Raw genomic sequence first — 22,031 nt, forward strand, 5'->3', positions numbered from 1 at the left:
TTTATACTAAAATTAGCCAACATGAGTTTGAGCTTTTCTTAGTCAGTTTCTACCTGTGTGCTGGTCCACACAATCGAATGGAATGACAGGTACCAAAATAAATGATACGCACAGCAGCTGTTCCCGCCAAATGCTCCCATGCGCCCGTCTTCAACGGCCACAACACATTGGTCAAGCTCCCTTGGCCCCTTATTCCCCCAAACAAACATCCTCTTCGAGGTGGAGATTGCAGAGGCATACACACCTCTGTTCTCCCTCCTTTGCTTCGTTCCCATACCAATTAATCAACCACTTTCACCTCCACATGGCCTAAGAAGCCATAATCTTCTATTGACGTCTGCATTTGCACGGCGGTCGCCAGCGATTGGGCACGACGGGCATGGCGTCCCGCCGGCATGTCCTGATTGCTGCACTTATTATGGTTGGGGTTCTCGAATTCGCCAACGCAGACAAATACAAGCCAACTGAGTCCATACTTGTGAACTGTGGTTCAGACAAGGAGGGCCAGGACATCGACGGCAGAAAATGGCTTTCTGATAAGGACAGTAAGTGGCTCATCGACGGCGAGAAGTCATCTATCATGGCAAATGCAGATTTCCAAGATCCCTCCCTCCCATCGCCGGTGCCGTATATGACGGCGCGGGTGTTCACCAAGGAGACCATGTACAACTTCTCCGTTGGGGAGGAGCGCCACTGGGTTAGGTTACACTTCTACCCTGCGTCCTACCACGATCTGCCCGCCGAGAACTTCTTCTTCTCGGTGTCTACATCCACCGGCATCACGCTGCTAAAGAATTTCAGCGTGTACATCACCGCCAAAGCGCTCAGCCAGGCGTACATCATCAGGGAGTTCACACTCCCACCATCAACAACTGGCTCCTTGTCGCTGATCTTCACACCCACGGCGATGAACAATGCGTCCTACGCCTTTGTCAATGGCATTGAGATCATCTCGATGCCCAACATCTTCAGCCAAGCAGCAGCGAGTGTTGATATCGCCGGCAACGAGGTGAGCACCACTGACAGCAGCCTGCAGACTATATACCGCCTCAACGTCGGTGGTTCATACGTGGCTCCGACAAATGATTCTGGGCTGTCACGTGACTGGTACGACGACACGCCATATATCTATGGTGCCGCAGTGGGTGTGACCTACCAGGCTAATGACACTGTCCAGATCAAGTACCCTAAAAATGACCCTGATGCAGAGTACGCTGCACCGGCAAGCGTATACCTCACCAGCCGATCAATGGGGCCTGACCCGAAGGTGAACAAGAACTACAAATTGACGTGGGTGTTCGAGGTGGATGGCAACTTCACCTACATCGTCAGGCTCCACTTTTGTGAGCTACTGCTCTCCAAGCCGAACCAGCGGGTGTTCGACATCCTGATCAATAACAAAACCGCCCAGTCCGGGGCCGATGTCATCGGGTGGGGAGGTCAATTTGTTCCAGTCTATAAGGACTACGCCACAATCATGCCTGGTGGTGCTGGTGACAAGGTCCTGTGGGTACAGCTGATGCCTAACGTTGGGAGTGGGTCAGAGTTCTTCGATTCTCTTCTCAATGGACTGGAGATCTTCAAGATGAGCGACTCTTCTGGCAACCTGGCCGGTCCGAATCCCGACCCTTCCAAGTTGCTTGAGGAAGCTGAGTCCTCAGCTCAAGGGAAGTTCAAGTCCAAGCCTAGCAACCTCAAGGCCACCGTGATCGGCGGTGCTGCAGGTGGCGCTGCCGCGTTTGGGATTGTTGCGGCCATCTGCATCGTGGTGTATCAATCAAAGAAGAGGAAGGTGCTAAATAACAGTGCATCCCACTCATCTGGATGGCTGCCAGTGTATGGTGGTAACTCGCACACAAGCACCAGCAAATCGTCTGGTGGCAGAAGCGCCGCCCTGATCAACCCAAACATCACGGCCATGTGCCGGCACTTCTCATTTGGAGAGATCAAGTCAGCAACGAAGAACTTTGATGAATCACTGGTGATTGGAGTTGGTGGGTTTGGGAAGGTGTATCGGGGTGTGGTTGACGGTGACACCAAGGTGGCTATCAAGCGGAGCAACCCGTCGTCGGAGCAGGGCGTGCTGGAGTTCCAGACTGAGATCGAGATGCTGTCCAAGCTGCGACACAAGCACCTTGTCTCGCTCATCGGCTGCTGCGAGGACGAGGGCGAGATGATCCTCGTGTATGACTACATGGCGCACGGCACGCTCCGTGAGCACCTGTACAAGGGTGGTAAGCCGGCTCTGTCATGGAAGCAACGGCTCGAGATCACAATTGGCGCCGCTCGTGGACTTCACTACCTTCACACCGGTGCCAAGTACACCATCATCCATCGTGACGTCAAGACGACCAATATCCTCGTCGACGAGAAGTGGGTCGCCAAGGTCTCTGATTTTGGCCTGTCCAAGACTGGCCCGACGGCCATGAACCAGACCCATGTCAGCACCATGGTCAAAGGAAGCTTCGGATACCTCGACCCAGAGTACTTCCGGCGGCAGCAGCTCACGGAGAAGTCCGACGTCTACTCGTTCGGTGTCGTGTTGTTCGAGGTTCTGTGTGCACGGCCTGCTTTGAACCCGAGCCTTCCACGGGAGCAGGTCAGCCTCGCCGACCACGCCATGAGCTGCCAGAGGAAAGGAACCCTTCATGACATCATCGACCCGTTGCTAAACGGCAAGATCGCACCTGACTGCCTGAAGAAGTTCGCCGAAACGGCAGAGAAGTGCCTGGCCGACCATGGCGTGGACCGCCCGTCCATGGGCGACGTCCTTTGGAACCTTGAGTTCGCGTTGCAGATGCAGGAGACATTTGAGAACGGCGGGAAGACGGAGGGAGCAGACAGCACGAGCGACAGCACCACCACTTCTGTGGCGGACAGCATGGCTGCCAACGCCGCGGCGCTGTCGCTGATCAGCGAGGATATGGACGAGGAGGACATCGCTAACAGCGTGGTGTTCTCGCAGCTCGTCCGCCCAACTGGCAGGTGAGATGGATCGATCGATGGGCATGGGAACGAGTTGTATTATCCGGCGGGATGGTAGGTGGAACAGGCCATGCGTGCATACCGTTTGTTTGGGACTGGGATCGATTTACTGGTGTTGAACTGTTCGTATGTACGTAACATGGGAGATCAGGATATGTGTACATGTGTTGCATTATTCTTGATTTATTATTTGATTCCATTCTAGTTGTCTTACACTGGTCAGTTGTGAAAAAAGAGAGAAGAAAAGTTAAACCGCTAGTTTTTTTTTATTTGAGAACAAAACAGCTAGTTCAGAATTCAGATTACAGGTCAAAGGCTACTGTGCTTGGATAAGAGAGAAACTGGGGATTGTCTGTATATATTTTGCCATTTTTTTCTCCATCAACGTTAGTTTTTTTTCTTATAAACTTCTACTATGGTTGTGTTTAGTTCTGCGCAAAGTTTGGATTTTGGTTATTAAAAAGTTGTATGTATATGATATGTTGATGTGATGGAAAAGGACTGAAATTTAGATCCAAACTTTAGATCTAAACACAGCCTATATGCATAGTGTGCACGCTGCCAAATATAGGGAAAGAGAGAGATAGAGAGATTTTAGAGCTGGTCAATCCAGAGCAATTGTTATGCGGGTCTATCAAAAAATCCATTATAATTTTTTTGGGTTAAAAATATTTAGTTATAATTATAATATAATTATATGATGAATTACCAAATGAGTGGATACATACGAAAGAATGGCTGGTGTTATGATCATCTACATTCTAGTCACTGAGTCGTCATCTGGCTTATGCAACTCACGTATAGCATTGATTCTATGTAATTGGGCGCTGCTATATACTATACCGGAGTTACATTGTCCTGTTTCGATCTCCAGCTCCTCTGCGCAAGGCCACGATTTTATTCCCCCCTGCTTAGCATGGATCTCTCTGAGCGCAACAATCGAAAGTTTTCAAAATAAAAAATGTCTCTGGTATTTTTAGCAAAACCGTTATTATGCAGTTGCTTGATGTGAGGCAAGGTGAAAAATGTAGGGATACGCGTAGGCTGCGATAGTATAAATCAAAATTTTTCTACCGCGTAAACCAGGAACCATACAAGTATTAGATCATAAATCGTTACCACTCGACGCGCTGCGCAGCGGAAGACGACGCTAAGAAGTCGAAGGAACACTCGCGAAGTAGCGCGCGTAGATATAGAGGAAGTAGTCGATCGCACCGGCTCGAACTTCTCCTCCTCGTGCGTTCTCCTCGTCGTACTCTCACGCCAATCAGCACCGCGCAACGCCTCTACCGGGATATATCCACATGTACAAACATGGAACGCCACACGCAGATGTGCTAGCACACACGCGCGGCTAGGGTTTTGCTCGGGAAGGGAGTGGCGGCTAGGGTTTCTCACGTGATGCAATACCTCCGCCGGTCACATCTCTCACGAATATATAGGATCCATCACTCGGGCCTCCAAGGCCCGTAGGACTCCTGTTCGGATCCCTATCCGAATTAAGCTCATATTGAATCTCCATCCAATCCCCTTATTCCGGCCCATTAAGCGTGCGAGCCTGTAGGTTCATGTACACTCGGCTGTAACCCGAAAACTCCTTTTCGGTTCACGCGTCAACAGCGGCCCCTAGCAGAACGTATTGACCCACCAGGCATACATAAAGATCATATCGGCTGAACCTCTAGTGTATACTTGTATGAACCCCTTTGCCTCACGATATCGATTAAGCTCAAGGATAGATATGTGCCATCCTCTAATAGCTCAATCATTCACTCGAACCTGTGATAGATTATATAACTTGTGATTGACTCAGTCACCTTTGGCATGGCCATGCAGATGCATAATCTACAACATCGAGGGGTCCAGAGATATCTCTCCATAGGAGGGGCAAATCCCATCTTGATTATTCATATCCCACTACATGTTTCATAGCATACCCGAAAACTACTTTTACAACTACCTAATTACAGAGAGCGTTTAGCAGTCCCTAAGTAAGCTACTACACATGTTGCGAAACCATAATATCTCAGGTCTAAGGATTCAACACCAACACTAAATGAGATCACTGATGACACAACACATATGGCTCTTGCAGTGTTTCATGTTGGGTCTATCCAACAACATGTGTCCACATTATTAATTTGGTATCTATATACCATGATCCATGAGACATGATCATCAATTAATACATGTGCTGATCATCTAAATATATTTGTTCCACATATGATATTTGATCAGGGATCCTTTAGAAATAGCAACATGCAACATAAAGAGTCTCATAAAGAATCATATATTCATTAACCAATAATGAGTTATCTATTTCAAGGAACAAAGTCGGATAAATATGTAAACATAGTATGTGATACAATCATCTCTATGATTACCTCTAGGGCATATCACTAACAGAAAATGTGTGGCGGTATCTTTACTTGATAAATGAGTATGCATTACCTCCTTTTTCATTTTTATTTTGTCTTTTAATGTGAATACTTCATACCTGTAATATAAAGTTAAAATCTAAATCGAGAGACCTCTCTATTTAGTCTTAATGGAAGACATTACATACATCAAAAAAGTACTACTACACATGCATCTCTTCTTAGCTATTATGTCATACATATCTTTTTTCCCTTCTTACAATTTTTCTCTTAAACTACTTTGGCTGAGTTCGCGAGTGAGGGTCCCAACCCTCACTCCCTAGGACTCAAAACGAAATAGCGTTTAGCGCATGATTAATTAAGTATTAGCTAAAATAATTTTGAAAAATGGACTAATATGATTTTTTTAAAGTAACTTTCCTATTGAAAATTTTTGCAAAAAATGCACCGTTTGGTAGTTTGAAAAACGTGCGCACGGAAAACAAGGGAGGTGAGTTGGGAAAGTAGAGATAAGAACTCAGCCTCATCTGATATACAATCCGATTACACTATTGTGTTCATTGCAATAAAATCTTTATAATAAGATCTAACATGACTATATATGTAAATTACTTTTATTATATATGCATGTTACTTTTATCGTATATATAAATTATAGATTTGATTAAATTACTTCTTATACATTCATAATGCTCTGAGTTGATTACTTTTATTATTGTTTTAGTCAATTCCATAATATGTGTTGATTAAATTTAATTTCTAGATAGGCTCATGCTTTTATCTATACAACTGATTTACTTCTAATGTTTTAACAACTTACTCCCATTTTGTACTAAGTTACTTTTATGATTTTCTTAAAATTACTTTCAAACCTTACAGAATTTACTTTCATAAATGTATTTAGTTGAAAATCTTCTCTACACATTTTTTGGTGAATTTACTCCACATAGTTTGTTACTTCAACTCAGTCATAATGTAATTACTTGTGTTATAGAGAGTTACTTCTGTTGCATATCTAAGTTACTTCTACAATTTAAATAAATTATTTTAAATTAATAAAGGTTGGATTACATTCAACATGGATCTCGTTTTTTCACATGTTTTAAGTAGAGTACAATGATGCAAATAGATCTTAAAAATAATGTGTGATTTTAAAGAGATCTTAAAAAAAAACTTGTCATGGCGGTTTGCGTTCTCGGGATTAGTGCTTCCGTCTTTATGACCCTCTAATCTTGTTTATGTAATTCGTCGAGTTATCATATACACTTCGTAATCTCTGATAAATTGCGTTATATAACTTGTCATCGGCTGGTTCTTACTGTTAGGAAGTAACCGATAGAGTTATGTTTTGTTATTAACTTAGATTATATTGTGTATCTACCATCTCTCAGAGGTTTTCATCATCTTGCCTAGATTTTATACTTCTCTTTATGCTTAATGCTGCATCGGTTGAGTTCGATCTATTAAGTAATATCTTTAATTATGATATCTGGCTTGTTTTATGATTATCGAGAGAGATAGCATCGGGGTTTCAGCCGATCTTACCTGATTTAGCTACTTTATATCTCATCCGCTTGATTGATATGCTAGGTCTGCCATTTATATTAAGATCTTATTGCATTAAGGTATATTAGGCTTCTTGTTTAATATATTATGCCTGTTTTGATATCTTAGTATAAAGTGGTATCGGAGTATTAGCCGATACATCCTAGATTTATCTGATCGGCTATGCTAAAAATGTCTATATAATCATTGATTTAATGTATACTTCGACTTAAGTGATTTATATAGTCTCGGCATGGTGACCGATCTATCCCAATCACTTAGTTTAAGTATACGTTGAAAGAATGATTATATGTCGTTAATATCTACAGCCGATCGAGTAGATTTAGTTTTATCTTATTTATTTATAACTGCCGATCAATTTCACTATGACATCGGCCCAAAGATAAATGATATGTCATCGGCAACTAGCCGATCAACTATCATTTATAGATTTAACCGCGGTTTTTCTTGTCTTTCTTTCTTGTTGATTGCACAATCAAATCAACTGGCACGCTCACGAACCAAAAAGCAAGATTTTGGACCTACACTGAAATTAAGCAGAGATTAGCCTTGTGAGCTTAATCATTCATCTGCAATTTTGGTTATATACTTTCTTGTTCTTGTTTTTGTTGTTCAATTCGCAAACAGGGATTAGCCTTCTTGGCGAGATCAACTACATTTTGACACGGTTGATAACCAGAGGAGAATTGGTGCTGCGATTGGGGCTCAAGAGCGTGTTTGATCAAGAAGTCGGATCGATTTGTGTTGCGACTCCACCTAAATCAACTATCTATCAGAACCTTTCGAAAGATCGGGAACCCTAGTCCACATCGCGTGCTGCCAGCGCCTCCGCCCTCCCTATCTTGCGCGTGAGAAACAGGAAGAAGGAAGCAGAGAAAGAAGCGAGAGAGAGATGGACAGAGAGCGGTGAGGATGAAATCGAGGGAGGAGAAAGGGATAAGAGAGAGAGAAATAAAATAAAAAGAAAGGAAAAGAGAAAAGAGGTGGGGCCCACTAGTGGGACCCACATTCTAGGCTCTTCCTCCATGAGCACTCTCTCCTTATAAGTCTATTTTACCTCCCTCTAGTTTTCTGTCCAAGCCTAAGACATCCATTCCTTATTAAAATCTATATTACACCCCTACACTTTTGGCTGAGCCCGAGGGGTGGATGCCTCTATAGAAGTCCATAGGACGCCCTTCATCTAACCCTCGGGCAGAGCCCATCAGCAACCTCCTCCCTCTACCTAAAGTCTATGTCGTGTCCCACTACAACCCAAAGCCTCTCTATAACACCTCCCCACCCCGAGTTCTTCCTCCTCAGTTTATAAATCCTTCCAAATTTTGAAAATACATATCTTTCAAACCGTAACTCCGATTGACTCCTTTCAACTTCCATAATCTCTCTAAAAGTGAGATCTATTTAATGGCACCAGTAGTTGGATTGAATGTTGCTTTATTTTCTTTCTTTTAGGATTGTGCGTGGATATTCTTTGATTGTTCATCGGACATTTCGGATATTCTGGATATTTATCGATCATGGGTATTCTGCTTATTTAATTGCTGCGGATTTCTTGAAGATATTATAATCTAAAGAAAGGCAAGTCACTACGCTCCCTTACTTGAACATATTGAACCTATATTTAGAAATTTGTTGTTTGCAAATAAAAATTGCATGCTAATTATAAAACCGCGTACCTACACTTGCATAAAACCCATCCTTGATATTGTTATCACTATGTTATACATTCATCCATTGTTGCCTGAGTCTATTTATTTATACGCAGTCAATTAATGACATCGCTTAGCATTGCTATTATAGGCGATTGTACACTCTATACCTTGTGTTATATGGTTATGGATGTGAGATCACTCTTTGTGAGTGATTGATGATGTGCGGGTGGAGACATGAGCACCACCCGCCACACAAAAATCTTTTGCGAAAACTAAAACTTAATGAAACAAAACAATTTCGACTGGGGCGGCACGATCAGAATATGGGTGGAACGGTTAGTCGCCAACCCTGGTCAGTTAAGGACCGAGTCAGGAAGCTATACAGGAAACGAACCAAGTACGACCACATTTCATGAATGGATAGACCCAATGGACTAGGAAATTCTCGTGGGACGGCACCCCAGTCATGGTAGGTTCTGTATGAGTGTGATGTTGTTGTTGAAGTGCTGATAATTGGAAAATACCGGTAAAAACCTAAAATGCACCCTATAAGTATGTATATGTTAAATATCCCATGATCCCTGGAGCGCTAGGACTCAGCTCACTTCTGGCTCGAGGTAGGTTTGGTGTGCCAGGGGTGCAATGGGGGCTCATAGTCCTTGGAGCGGGTGTCGCAATGCGAGAATGACTAAAAAGCCGGGCCGTGATCAGTCTCATATGTTGGGTAAGTCACAGAATGCGGGATTAAAAGTGTACCACCCCGATTTTGTTTCGAGATTAAAAATCAATTAATAATGCATTTTCTAGAAATTAAATAAAAGTTGAAGCAATTTAATCAAGTGAAATAATGGGAGAATTAAAATTTTCCCTTAAAAATAATTAGTTGAGAATATTTCGTAATATTCTTTGTGCCCTAAAATAATCACCGGATTTTTCCGTGAATTTTCAGAGCTCAATATCTAATTTTAATGTCACACAGTTCATTTAATCAATTAAATCAAAAAAGTAAAACAAATAAATTCCTCCTTCCTCTCTTTGGGCCATTTTCGGCCCAAGATCTTTTCCCCCTCCTTGGCCCGCTCGCCCCTCTCTCCTTCCCTCCTCCCTCTCGGGCCGACCCCTCCCTTCTCAGCCCGATCGACTTTCCCTTGCACAAAGTCTAAATAACCATCTGCCCGGCCTCCTCTCTCTTCCCCTCGCCGACAGGTGGACCCGAGGCGCCACCTGTCAAGGCCTCCTTCTACTACCTCGAGCTCCCTGAGCCAAAAACGCCGCCATGCCGCCGTTTTGCCGCCCACGTTGCCGCCGATTCCGGCTCCTCCCGCTCGTGCCCTCACGCCCAAACCGCATGAAATCGGTTCCCCTCCACCTCCTCCACCAAATCCCCCACTTTTACCCAATGTTTGGCGCCAAATCGAGTCCCCACTCCGCCCATGTTGAGCTCCACGTCGCCGGCCGTTGCCGCCCCAAATTCGCCACTCCCCGGGCTCCCCGTTGCTCTCTCGCGCTATAAAAAGCCTCCCCGTGCTCTCCTCATCCGTTTCCCCCATTTTTCCCAAGCCGCCGCACCCTCCCTCGCTCTCCCAGCGCCGATCCTCATCGCCGCCCCTCGCCAGCGACCTTCCAGCCGGCCACCACCGCCGCCCTAAGCACCGCCAAGTCGAACCACCGCCACCATCAGCTTCGCCGCTCCACGCCGCATCCCAGCCTCCACCTCGCTTCCCTGAACCATCGCCGAAACCCCGCTCTCACCGCAAGCCCGAGCCACCACTGCCTCCTACCGCTCCAGCCGCGCATAGCCACCTGTCCAGTCGACCCTGCGGTGCACCGTCGCCCTCCTCGATACCGCGGCCGTCGTCCGCAGCCCGTCCACCCCTCCGTCTTCGCGAATCGCCGCCGAAAATCCCTCCCCTCTGCTCAAGGTGAGTTCGGCCTTTCCCGCCGGGTTCCGGCCACCTTTTGCTGTCGTTCCGCACCACCTCCCTCACTCTAGCTCCCTTCCATACCTCCCCCATGTCCTGCCAGTCCTCGGCCGCACTGCAGTCTTCACCGGGAATCACCGGAACGACGTCCCACCGTCATCCCGAGGCGCCCGCCGTCACCTTGCTCGCCGCCGGCCGCCTCCTTCCGCCGTTTGGCCTCTCGGTGAGCACTCCCCTCCCTCTCCCTCTTCCTCTCCTTCGTCGGCCGCCTCCCGGGCTTGCTCGTGACGCGTCGCCGCCGCTGATGGCTGTCCGGCCGGTTCGTCACCGTCGCGCTCTGCGCCCGCGTCGCTGCCGGCTGTGCCTGGCAGCCGACTGCCGCCTCCCGTAGCCGCGCTGCGCCGTCGTTCCCTCACGTGTGCTGCCGCCGTCCATGTGCGCCGCCACTCCCAGCGCCGTCGCCGGTCGTCGCCACCGGTGGCCGTTCCGTCGCTCGGCCGGGCCAGCTTTGTGCCGTGCCCATGCCCGTCGTGTGCCGTCGCTCTGCCGCCCGATCGGCTTGGCCGATCTGAGTCAACCATCCTGTGGACTAGCGGTGGACCACCCCGTGGTCCCGGTCCCCTTGACCCGCTGACGTGTGGGGCCAGCCTGTCGGCGCCGACCACTTTGATGACGTCAGCGCTTAATCTTTTCCTTTGAGAAAATAATTAATAATTGTGCAATAAATCATTAAGAATTATAGGAATTCATTTAAATGGCTCAAAACTTCTAAAATTCATATCTAATTCATTCGAACTGCGAATTGAGCCATTCAACTTGCAAAAATCATCTAAAATTGAGCTCTACATGTTTATTTACTTTTTATGTACTGTTTCCTTTGTTTTTGTTAGAGTTTTTCCTCCTTTTGCGTGCCAGCGAGTAGATTTCGTCATTTCGGAAGTCCGCGGTCGCAAGGAATAGAGTTCGGAAGATTGTTTGAAGAAGCAAGGCAAGTCACACATTCCCCTTGAGCATGTCGATCCCAATTTATAAATGTTTTACCGTTTGCAAATAAACATGCATGTCTTGCTAATTACATAGGATCCGGGTATTACCTATCTGCTCGCTTGTGCCATGTTTACTTGATATCTATCATTTGTCGACCTTGGGTGATAAATCGACTAGCTGGTGTTACTTATGTTGACCTAGCTAGAACTATATGTTTAGCCATGCTTAATTACCACTAGCTCAGTTGATGGGATAAATACAGTATTAGACATGTAGTATCTTGATGAGCCGGTTTTGCTAGTCGCACCCATGGCAATTAAGGACCGGTTCACGGGAAACCCTGGAAGACATACAACGCTTATCACAAGCGGGAGTGGTTAACTGCTTGATCTGAAGTATAGCTAGACCCTTTCCTAGACACCGGTGGCGAGGGTGGGCGTGATGGAGTTGGGTCGGCCGGGGTGTCCGGTTGTCCAGCTGCCGGATTCACCGTGGCGCACGAGGGGACTGCCCACCTCCGGGGTAGGGGGTGGGGGTGAAACCTTAGCGTGGTGTGGATGGTTAGGGGAGGGTTATATGAAGGGTCTTGTCACAATCACTCGACATGTCAGGCCTGGCGAGGTGATATGTCGGTGGATTGTATCTTGTGGGTATAGTTGTGCACCTCTGGCCAGAGTAAAACTATTCGAATAGCCGTGCCCGCGGTTATGGGCGATCGACCAGATTCACCGTGATTAGTCCCACCTTAATAAATCGACTCAATGCACTGTAGTTCAGGTGGGTTGGTTGGGCCTGTTCAACGTGGTGTAGCATTGTTTAGTAGAGAGTTAATATTACCTTAATTAATCAACAGTTTTACTGTTTTGCTCAATAAAATCTTTTACAACCGCTTTTATGCAAATAGCCACAAACCGTCCTTGTGTTCCCTTGCACGTCTGCATCATTGGTGTGGCTTGCTGAGTATGGTGGTTGTACTCAGCCTTGCTATTTTTCTCCTGTTTCAGAAGTGTAGTGCTTCTGAGCTGAAGGCGAAGTTAGAAGACCAAGGTTCAGACCCCAGTTGAGTTTTTGCCTGTGGAGTGGAGCTGAAGCCCCGCTAGGATCGCCTTTTTCCGCTGCTGCTGCTTTTGTTTCGATGTGAGGACTAAGTGCCTCTTTTGTAAGTATTTTATGCTTTATTTACGTTTGGAAATGTATATTACTTGTCGTTTTGTGTACCCTGGCTGGTCCTGGACAGGGATTTCATACACAAAATAGTTTGGAAATTTGGGTTAAATTTCTGGGCATGACAAAGTGGTATCAGAGCCAACTCGACCGTTGGTTGAGCCAAATGGTCAAACCCTAAGGACAAGTTTTCTGAAAACCCTATTTGCAAAATGTCTCCTCTTGCCCTTCGGCATTTCTTTGTGAAACGGTTTTTCAAAATTCTCCTCCCTGTCCCTCCAATTCTTTTAGCTACCAAACCTGGAGGACAAACCATCAGCCTCATGCTTGTTCGGAAGTCAAGTCAAGTCTCAAGCTTCGTGCAGCATGAATCAAGATGGCCAGTTCAGAGTCGTCGTTCCGTGAAGGCCAAGTGATGTTTTCCCAGAGTTTACCTAAACCCAATCTTCCCCGGAAGAGTAGTTTCGTTAGCAGCTAGGTCGTGTGTTATTTGCTTGTCTGTAGGGGTATGGTTTGCATCATTGGTAGGGATGCGACCATACTAGGTTGTTTGCTTAAGCAACTTGGACAATAAAAGTCTACTCACAACAGATCAGTAGGCAAGTGGTTTAAGGTCTTATCTTTAGCAACCCCTCTTCCACCTCTCTTCCATCTTGGCAGCTTATTGTCAATGTTAGAGAGAAGAGCAACAACGACGGTATATTAAAGTCATAGGTCAATGGTTCAGTTGAAAGCCGCAAGGTACCTCAATGCCAGAAGAACCCCTCCTCGTGATCAGCGTTTGGTGTCTAAGATCGGATGATGGGTGTGCTGATGCAGGAGATGCAAAGCTCGACACAAGGTCAAATGTAGCGGAAGTAACTCCACCAGCAGTATGCTGAGGCCAGAGTCAGTGGATCAGTTCAATACAACAAGCTACTAGTTGAATCAGAGCACCTCGCTCTGGTGAAATTCTGGTTAGCCAAGGTCAGATGATGGATGTGTTAGAAATTGATGATGCAGCCGCCGCAGAGTCCGATGCAGCAGATGCAACGACAGTGTCTCCAACAACAGGTACAAGCCCAGATGCAAGCCGGAATCAGGATCAGGGCCAAAGCCAGTTTGTTTTCCAAGAGCAAGCACCCGCAACCTCAGACAATACACCACCAAGTCCTTAGCAGACCAGCACAGCTAAGCCACTAATCCCAGGAGCAACAAGTGCTACCTACAATGGTTATGGTTTTCAAGGGTAGTTCTCGCAAAGTATCCAACCATTCAAGGAAGATATATGACAGGTCACTTCTCAGAAGATTGTTGAACGAGTCGATCAGTTCAGTTTTGAGATATCAACTACACAATCCATTTGGGTGGACGACACCGAAGTCAGGTCAGAAGCAGGACAGTCATGCCAGCAGTTAGAACTGATGGGAAAGTTAGTTAAGAGTCAGTATGTTCATGAGCTAAGTGGGAGTCACCTTTATGTCGAATTTCCTATCCTCGGCTAAGGGTTAAGTTCCAGGTCTTGCCAGGATGAAAGTGCACCATCATTGTTTCATTTTGATTGATAGATAAAGTTTTCAGTTTTCAAAGTCAGTGCTTTTTGTAAATCCGAGAAGTGTTGGTTGTTTTTCAAGGTCAACAGTTCAATTGTTCCCAGTCAGGCGAAAGTATGACTACTCACTGTAAGGGGGGTAGGTCGCAAAGATGGGTTCTGGCTTACCTCGTCGCCGTTTCACTTGAAGGTTCAACCTAGTGCAACAATTTGGGAAGTACTTGAAGGAGCAAGCTGCAAGGTGTTAGCAGAGTTACCCCAATCTCAAGTCAACAGGTTCGATTCTAATGTACACCCATGAAGCAGTTAGAGAAGCAGCATTAGGAACAGTCGTCATCCAGACAGGAGACAGTTCAAGCAAGTTTCCTGGACTTACTCGTCATTCGAGTCAGGACCAGTTCAAGCGGACGTAGGATCAATGAGTTACAAATGCCAGATGCAAGTTTCAGGAACAACTTCGTCCTCTTCGAGTCAGCATGGTGAATTGTCAGCATCAACATTTCAGTCCAAGATAAGTAAATTCCAAGAGCATCCACAGTTCTGGTCTAGGTCAGTGCAACCAGAACCAGTCGATCTAGTTTTGGCAAAGCAAAGGAACAGAAAGGTCGAATCCAGCCAGTTCAATCGTGCAGGTTTGATCAAACAGTCAATCAGTCAGTTCGAAGCAGAGAGTGGCAGCATGTGTCAGCAGATTAGTCAGACCGCCCGCCAACACCAGCTTTCTTTCTAGCCATCCCAAAATCTCGGGACGAGATTCCTGTAAGGGGGGTAGATTTGTAACGCCCCAATTTTCGTTCGGTATTAAAAATTAATTAATAATGCATTTTCTAGAAATTAAATAAAAGGTAAAGCAATTTAATCAAGTGAAATAATGGGAGAATTAAAAGTTTCCCTTAAAAATCGTTGGCCGAGAATATTTTGTAATATTCTTTGTGCCCTAAAATAATCTCCGGATTTTTCCGTGAATTTTCGGAGCTCCATATCTAATTTTAATGACACAAAGTTCATTTAATCAATTAAATCAAAAAGAAAAACAAATAAATTCCTCCTTCCTTTCTTTGGGCCATTTTCGGCCCAAGATGTTTTCCCCCTCCTTGGCCCGCTCGCCCCTCTCTCCTTCCCTCCTCCCTCTCGGGCTGACCCCTCCCTTCTCGGCCTGATCGACTTTCCCTCGCGCAAAGTATAAATAACCCCCTACCCGGCCTCCTCTCTCTTCCCCTCGCCGACAGGTGGACCCGAGGACCCACCTATCAAGGCCTCCTTCTACCTCCAGCTCCCTGAGCCGAAAACGCCGCCATGCCGCCCTTTTGCCGCCCACGTCGCCGCCGATTCTGGCTCCTCCCGCTCGCACCCTCACGCCCAAACCACATGAAATCGGTTCCCCTCCACCTCCTCCAGCAAATCCCCCACTTTTCCCCAACTTTTGGCGCCAAATCGAGTCTCCACTCCACCCACGTTGAGCTCCACGTCGCCGACCATTGCCGCCCCAAATTCGCCACTCCCCGGGCTCCCCGTTGCTCTCTCGCACTATAAACAGCCTCCCCGTGCTCTCCTCATTCGTTTCCCCCATTTTTCCCAAGCCGCGCGCCCTCCCTCGCTCCCCCGCGCCGATCCCCATCGCCGCTCCTCGCTAGTTACCTTCCAGCTAGCCACCACCGCCGCCCTAAGCACCACCAAGTCGCACCACCGCCACCGTCGGCTTCGCCGCTCCACACCGCATCCCGGTCTCCACCTTGCTTCCCTGAACCATCGCCGAAACCCCGCTCTCACCGCAAGCCCGACCACCACTGCCTCCTACCGCTCTAGCCGCGCATAGCCGCCTGTCCAGTCGACCCCGCGGTGCGCCGTCGCCCTCCTCAATACCGCGGCCGTCGTCCACAGCCCGTCTACCCCTCCATCTTCGTGAATCACCGCCGAAAATTCCTCCCCTCTGCTCAAGGTGAGTTCATCCTTTCCCGCCAGGTTTCAGCCGCCTTTTGCTGTCGTTCCGCGCAACCTCCCTCACTCACTCTAGCTCCCTTCCATACCTTCCCTATGTCCTGCCGGTCGTCGGCCACGCCGCGGTCTTCACCGGGAGTTGCCGGAGCGCCGTCCCACCGTCATCCCGAGGCGCCCGCCGTCACCTTGCTCGCTGCCGGCCGCCTCCTTCCACCGTTTGGCCTGACGTTAAGCACTTCCCTCCCTCTCCCTCTTACTATCCTTCGCCGGCCGCCTCCCGGGCCAGATCGTGACGCGCTATCGCCACCGGTGGCCGTCCGGCCGGTTCGTCGCCGTCGCGTTTTGCGCTCACGTCGCTGCCGGCTGTGCCCGGCAGCCGGCTGCCGCCTCCCCTAGCTGCGCTGCGACGCTGCTCCCTCACGTGCGCCGCCGCCGTCCGTGTGCGCCGCCGGCCGTCACCGCTGGTGCCCGTGCCCCGTCGTGTGCCGTTGCTCTGCCGCCCGATCGGCTTGGCCGATCTGGGCCGTCCATCCTGTGCACCTGCGGTGGACCACCCCGTGGTCCCGGTCCGCGGTGGACCGATCCCCTTGACCCGCTGACGTGTGGGGCCCACCTGTCAGCACCGGCCTCTTTGATGATGTCAGCACTTAATCTTTTCCTTTAAGAAAATAATTAATAATTGCGCAATAAATCATTAATAATTATAGGAATTCATTTAAATGGCTCAAAACTTCTAAATTTCATATCTAATTCATTTGAACTCCGAATTGAGCCATTCAACTTGCAAAAATCATCTAAAATTGAGCTCTACATGTTTTTTTACTTTTTATGTACTGTTTCCTTGTTTTTTATTAGATTTTTTCCTTGTTTTCCATGCCAGCGAGTAGATTCCGTCGTTTCGGAAGTCCGCGGTCGCGAGGATAAGAGTTCAGAAGATTGTTTGAAGAAGCAAGGCAAGTCACACATTCCCCTTGAGCATGTTGATCCCAATTTATAAATGTTTTACCGTTTTCAAATAAACATGCATGTCTTGCTAATTACATGGTATCCAGGTATTACCTATCTGCTCGCTTGTGCGATGTTTATTTTTGATATCTATCCTTTGTCGACCTTGGGTAGGAGGAGGGGGTGAAACCACCATAGCGTGGTGTGGATGGTTAGGGGAGGGTTATATGAAGGGTCTTGTCACAATCACTCGACATGGTGACGTATCAGGCCTAGCGCGGTGACATGCCGGTGGATTGAGTCTTGTGGGTACAGTTGTCCACCTCTGACCAGAGTAAAACTATTCAAATAGCCGTGCCCGCGGTTATGGGCGATTGACCAGATTCACCGTGATTAGTCCCACCTTAATAAATCGACTCAACGCACTGTAGTTCAGGTGGGTTGGTTGGGCATGTTCAACGTGGTGTTACGTTGTTCAGTGGAGATTTAATATTACCTTAATTAATCAACAGTTTTACTGTTTTGCTCAGTAAAATGTTTTACAACCGCCTTTATGTAAATAGCCACAAACCTTCCTTGTGTTCCCTTGCACGTCTGCATCGTTGGTGTGGCTTGCTGAGTACGGTGGTTGTACTCAGCTTTGCTATTTTTCCCCTTTTTCAGAAGTGTAGTGCTTCTGAGCTGAAGGCGAAGTTAGAAGACCAAGGTTCAGACCCCAGTTGAGTTTTGGCCTATGGAGTGGAGCTGAAGCCCCGCTAGGATCGCCTTTTTCCGCTGCTGCTGCTTTTGTTTCGGTATGAGGACTAAGTGCCTCTTTTATAAGTATTTTACGCTTTATTTGCATTTGGAACTGTATATTACTTGTCGTTTTGTGTACCCTGGCTGGTCCTTAACAGGGATTTAATACACAAAATAGTCTGGAAATTTGGGTTAAATTTCTGGGCGTGACAAAAAGCGTACATCCACTGCAGTGTGAATAATCCAATCTATTCGAATAGCCATGCTCACGGTTAATGAGCGACGAGACTTGCACTACTCTTGACTAGACTCATAAATTTTACTATTGCTAAGGATTAGAGATGAAACGAACTGTGTGACCTTGCCCACTGTGCGGGAAGGTCGATATGATGAAGATGATATGAAACTGAATGCGAGGGTAAACCGGACCAAGCAAGATGAACCCTCGATGATTAATGACAACATCAACATAACGTTGTTTTCAGTTAAAATTGCTAGGTCATATGATTGTGAAATGAATTGTGAAAAGTAGCTTTATGCAAATAAACCAAGCCATCCTTAAACCCCTGTGTGCACTACATGCATTTTGTAATGGTGGCTTGCAGAGTACGCTCGTACTCACCCTTGCTTAATTTAAATCTTTTAGAAAGGAGTTGGAGTCGACCTTATGCATGCCATACTGTTGAGAACATATTGAAGACAAGTGTATAGGGACCTAGGTTCACCAGTTGACGCTTGTGGAGTTCAATGGACCGCCGCTGCTTCACTTCCGCTATTTCATTTATTTCATTTGGTACTTTTTGATGTGCATGACCATGCTTGGTGTATTTGGACTCCCAGTTGTGTAACCCTTGTATTATTCATGTAGTACAATACATGTAAAACGATGTCGGCTTGTGATATTCGACTGTGCCATGTGTGTACCACCTACTGATTCAGGAAGTGGTATTGTAATACACATGGGGTTTCCGATATATAAAACTAGGGGCCCACACATTTCTGATGTTATTTAATTACTTAGTCTAAGTGAGATAGATTTCCATCTTTGCGGGTTTATTGTTTAGTATTCGTACTAAGTGCTCTAGTATTAGGACTCTAGATAAAGAAGCAAGTTCCTGCACAAGTATTAGAGTAGTAATTAATAACTTAGGCGTCGTATCTAGGTTAGATATTACCTTTGTTTGTTGTATATCCCACGGATTTGTCAGAGGTAGATGGCAGGTAGTGACGGCCCTAAATCCCATCCAAGTAATTCTCCACGTTTGGGTACATCATAGAGCTATAACCGGAACCACACTGACAGACCAGCAGTAATAGATAGGAAATTACCTTTACTTAACATAGATAATTAAAACACACAGAAAGTCATCCCTAGCCTAGCTAGCCTACCAATAGTTGTTGTCCTTGGATAACCTTAGCGTTAGGTAGACTACACACGTTCCCTGAGTTCAATATCCTTTTGGGGTCATCCGAAGGTGATGTGCTACAGTGGTATTTCGTGCGCTTGTCGATTTATCTATGGTCGTTACAAATACCAACACATATATACCTAGGAAGCCCAGCTGGTTTACACATATTCTTAGTTAGGTACATCACATCGATTGCGTGGCGGATGTCTACGACTTCCCAATAGGGTAACTCCCAAAAAATAGACTTCTTCTTCCACTTTGCCTTGTGACCATCTTCACTTGCTATAGGTTGGTTGCCTGGTCCCTTTCCAAATAAAATTTCCAGAACTTTCACCATAGCAAATACGGTTTATCCCGTTACGATGTTTAGGCTTCATACGGTGATCTGACTTCTATTCAAAATGTTTGCCTTTCTTTCGGACAGGGTGGCTTGCAATAAGAAATCGTGGATGGCTCATGTACACAACCTTCCTACAATGCTTCAAGTATGTACTGTCAGTATCATCCATACAATGGGTGCAAGCTCGTAAGTTAAATTGCTCCATACAATGGCCCATGTACACAAATGTCCTCATCTCACACAGGGACACCTTCTTTCTTCCACAGTAGTTTTAGATCTTCAACCAATGGTGTCAAATACACATCAATATCGTTACTAGCTTGCTTTGGGCCTTGAATAATAATCGAAATCATGATGTACTTCCACTTCATGCATAACCAAGGGGGAAGGTTGTAGATACACATGGTCACAGGGCAAGTGCTATGACCGTTGCTCATCTCTCCTAATGAATTCATGCCATCTGTACTTAAACCGAACCTTATGTTTCGTACATCATCTCCGAAGTCTTGAAATGTTCTGTCGATGTTTCGTCACTGTGACTCATCCATGGGGGTAGCATCCTGTCTTGTTGACGTTCTTTTGCGTGCCAGCACATCATTCTAGCATGCGCTTTGTTCCTGAATAAACGCCTCAGCCATGGTATTATAGGGAAATACCATATCACCCTAGCAGGAACTCTCTTCTTCCAAGGCTGTCAGTCGACATCACCTAGGTCATCTTGTCTAATTTTGTATCGTAGTGACTTACAAACTGGACATGCTTTTAGGTTCCCATACTCCTCACCGCGAAAGACGATACAATCGTTTGGACATGCGTGTATCTTTTGTACTTCCAGTCCTATGGGGTAGACTACCTTCTTACCTTCGTACGTTGTTACGGGCAATTCATTTTGCTCCGGAAGAATGTCCTTTATAAGTTTCAAGAACTCACCAAATGCCTTATCATTTTCACTTTCGCAGTGCTTCTTTACATCGCACAGCATATGACCATGATCATCCGCACCGTCGTTATTTTCAACAGACCCGTTCACCTCACATGTTGTATTTTCTGAAAATCCATCGTATTGAGCTTAGTCCAAAATGTTGTCTTCTTCTTCTTCTTCAATTGCAACCCCTAACTCTTCGTGCGAGGCCCAACAATTATAGCTTGGCATGAATCCCGGCTCCAACAAGTAGGCATGAATAGTTCTTGATGTACAATGCTCCTTCTGGTTTCGGCACTTTTTGCATGGACAACATATAAAACCCTTATGCTTGTTGGTATTGGCCATACTAAAAAAATAATGCACGCCATCAATAAACTCCTTCGACTGTTGGTCTGTGGTGTACAACCATTGCCGATTCATCTACATAAAATAAACAAATGTAAAGGAAGTCCACAAAAGTGAAACTAATTAAATAATCATATAATAATTTTAAACATCATAATTAAACTCAAATCTGGCGTTACACATTTTATGAATTATTCTTATTTCAAAAGATTTTTAACAAGTTTTAAATGGACTTCATGAGTAATTATATAAAAATTCTAAATGTTTTGAAAAGTTGTAAATATATATTTTTAATTTATTATCCTTATATTTATTATATTTAGAATTTTTTGAAATTTCTAGACATATTTTTAATGCATTCTTCTTATTTCTACTCAAGAACTACAAAGTTGGCGGCCAGAAGGAAGAGAAGCTGGATTGTGAGTAGGCCATGGAGCTGCAACTGCAATGACTCTCAAGCGGCCGAGAATAAGGGGAGAGGACACTGACGTTTGAACTCGTGTCGCAGTACTTCTGCCTGCCGATCAAACCGGCAGTGCAGGAGCTCAATGTCGGGCTCACGCTTTTGAAGAGGAGATGCAGGGTGCTCGGCATGCCGCACCTCAAGGTCAAGAGCTTGGAGACACTCATCAAGAATGTCCACGTAGTATTTTTCCCATCTCACTTTTTTTCTCTCAATTAGACGGAAGAGGTATACACACACGCCCCTGTACTCCACTATCCAGGTGATCGTTGATGGGCGAAGTCATTTACCAACAATTCCATTACCATACCAAAAATGTTTTCCTGTAATTTTCCATCTTTGTAAATAGTATAGTGTCTAATCTTATTTCTGAGCAAATATGAATTTCATGTCCTGTGGGAGCTAGGGAAGAAGACCGGCCAAAATGAAGAATATACTAGGAACACAGTGGATAGTATTTCTAACTATTTTCATGATTTTTAAATGGACTTAGTTTTTCATTCTCTTGTCCTCATTTTTACAATTCTCCTCTGTTGTCTTTTTCTTGACATTTTTATCCAAATGTTTCTAATATTATGAAGTACCCGTATTTACTCTAATACATTTTTCTCTATCATCTTTTTCCATATACCTTTTTGAGAGAGAATGCCGTATAGAAATATAGCTACAAATGCAATATGTTAACCATACATTAATAGAGTATGAAGTTGCTAACCTTTTTGATCCCTTCAATTTGTATACTC

The 22,031-nt window shown here is 45.8% G+C and overlaps 1 protein-coding gene across 1 annotated transcript; it reads left to right on the forward strand.

Moving 5' to 3' along the window:
* Positions 1 to 208: 208 nt before the first annotated feature.
* LOC127772998 (receptor-like protein kinase FERONIA) lies at positions 209 to 3,184 on the forward strand. Its single transcript, XM_052299005.1, has one exon. The coding sequence runs from the start codon at positions 380 to 382 to the stop codon at positions 2,987 to 2,989; it is 2,610 nt and encodes an 869-aa protein (XP_052154965.1). The 5' UTR covers positions 209 to 379; the 3' UTR covers positions 2,990 to 3,184.
* Positions 3,185 to 22,031: the final 18,847 nt, after the last annotated feature.

Source organism: Oryza glaberrima, chromosome 5, assembly GCF_000147395.1.
Source record: "Oryza glaberrima chromosome 5, OglaRS2, whole genome shotgun sequence".
NCBI classification, from domain to species: domain Eukaryota; kingdom Viridiplantae; phylum Streptophyta; class Magnoliopsida; order Poales; family Poaceae; genus Oryza; species Oryza glaberrima.

Bases quoted from the DNA above. Each gene is read 5' to 3' on its own strand.
- LOC127772998 (XM_052299005.1), top strand. From the start codon at position 380: ATGGCGTCCCGCCGGCATGTCCTGATTGCTGCACTTATTATGGTTGGG.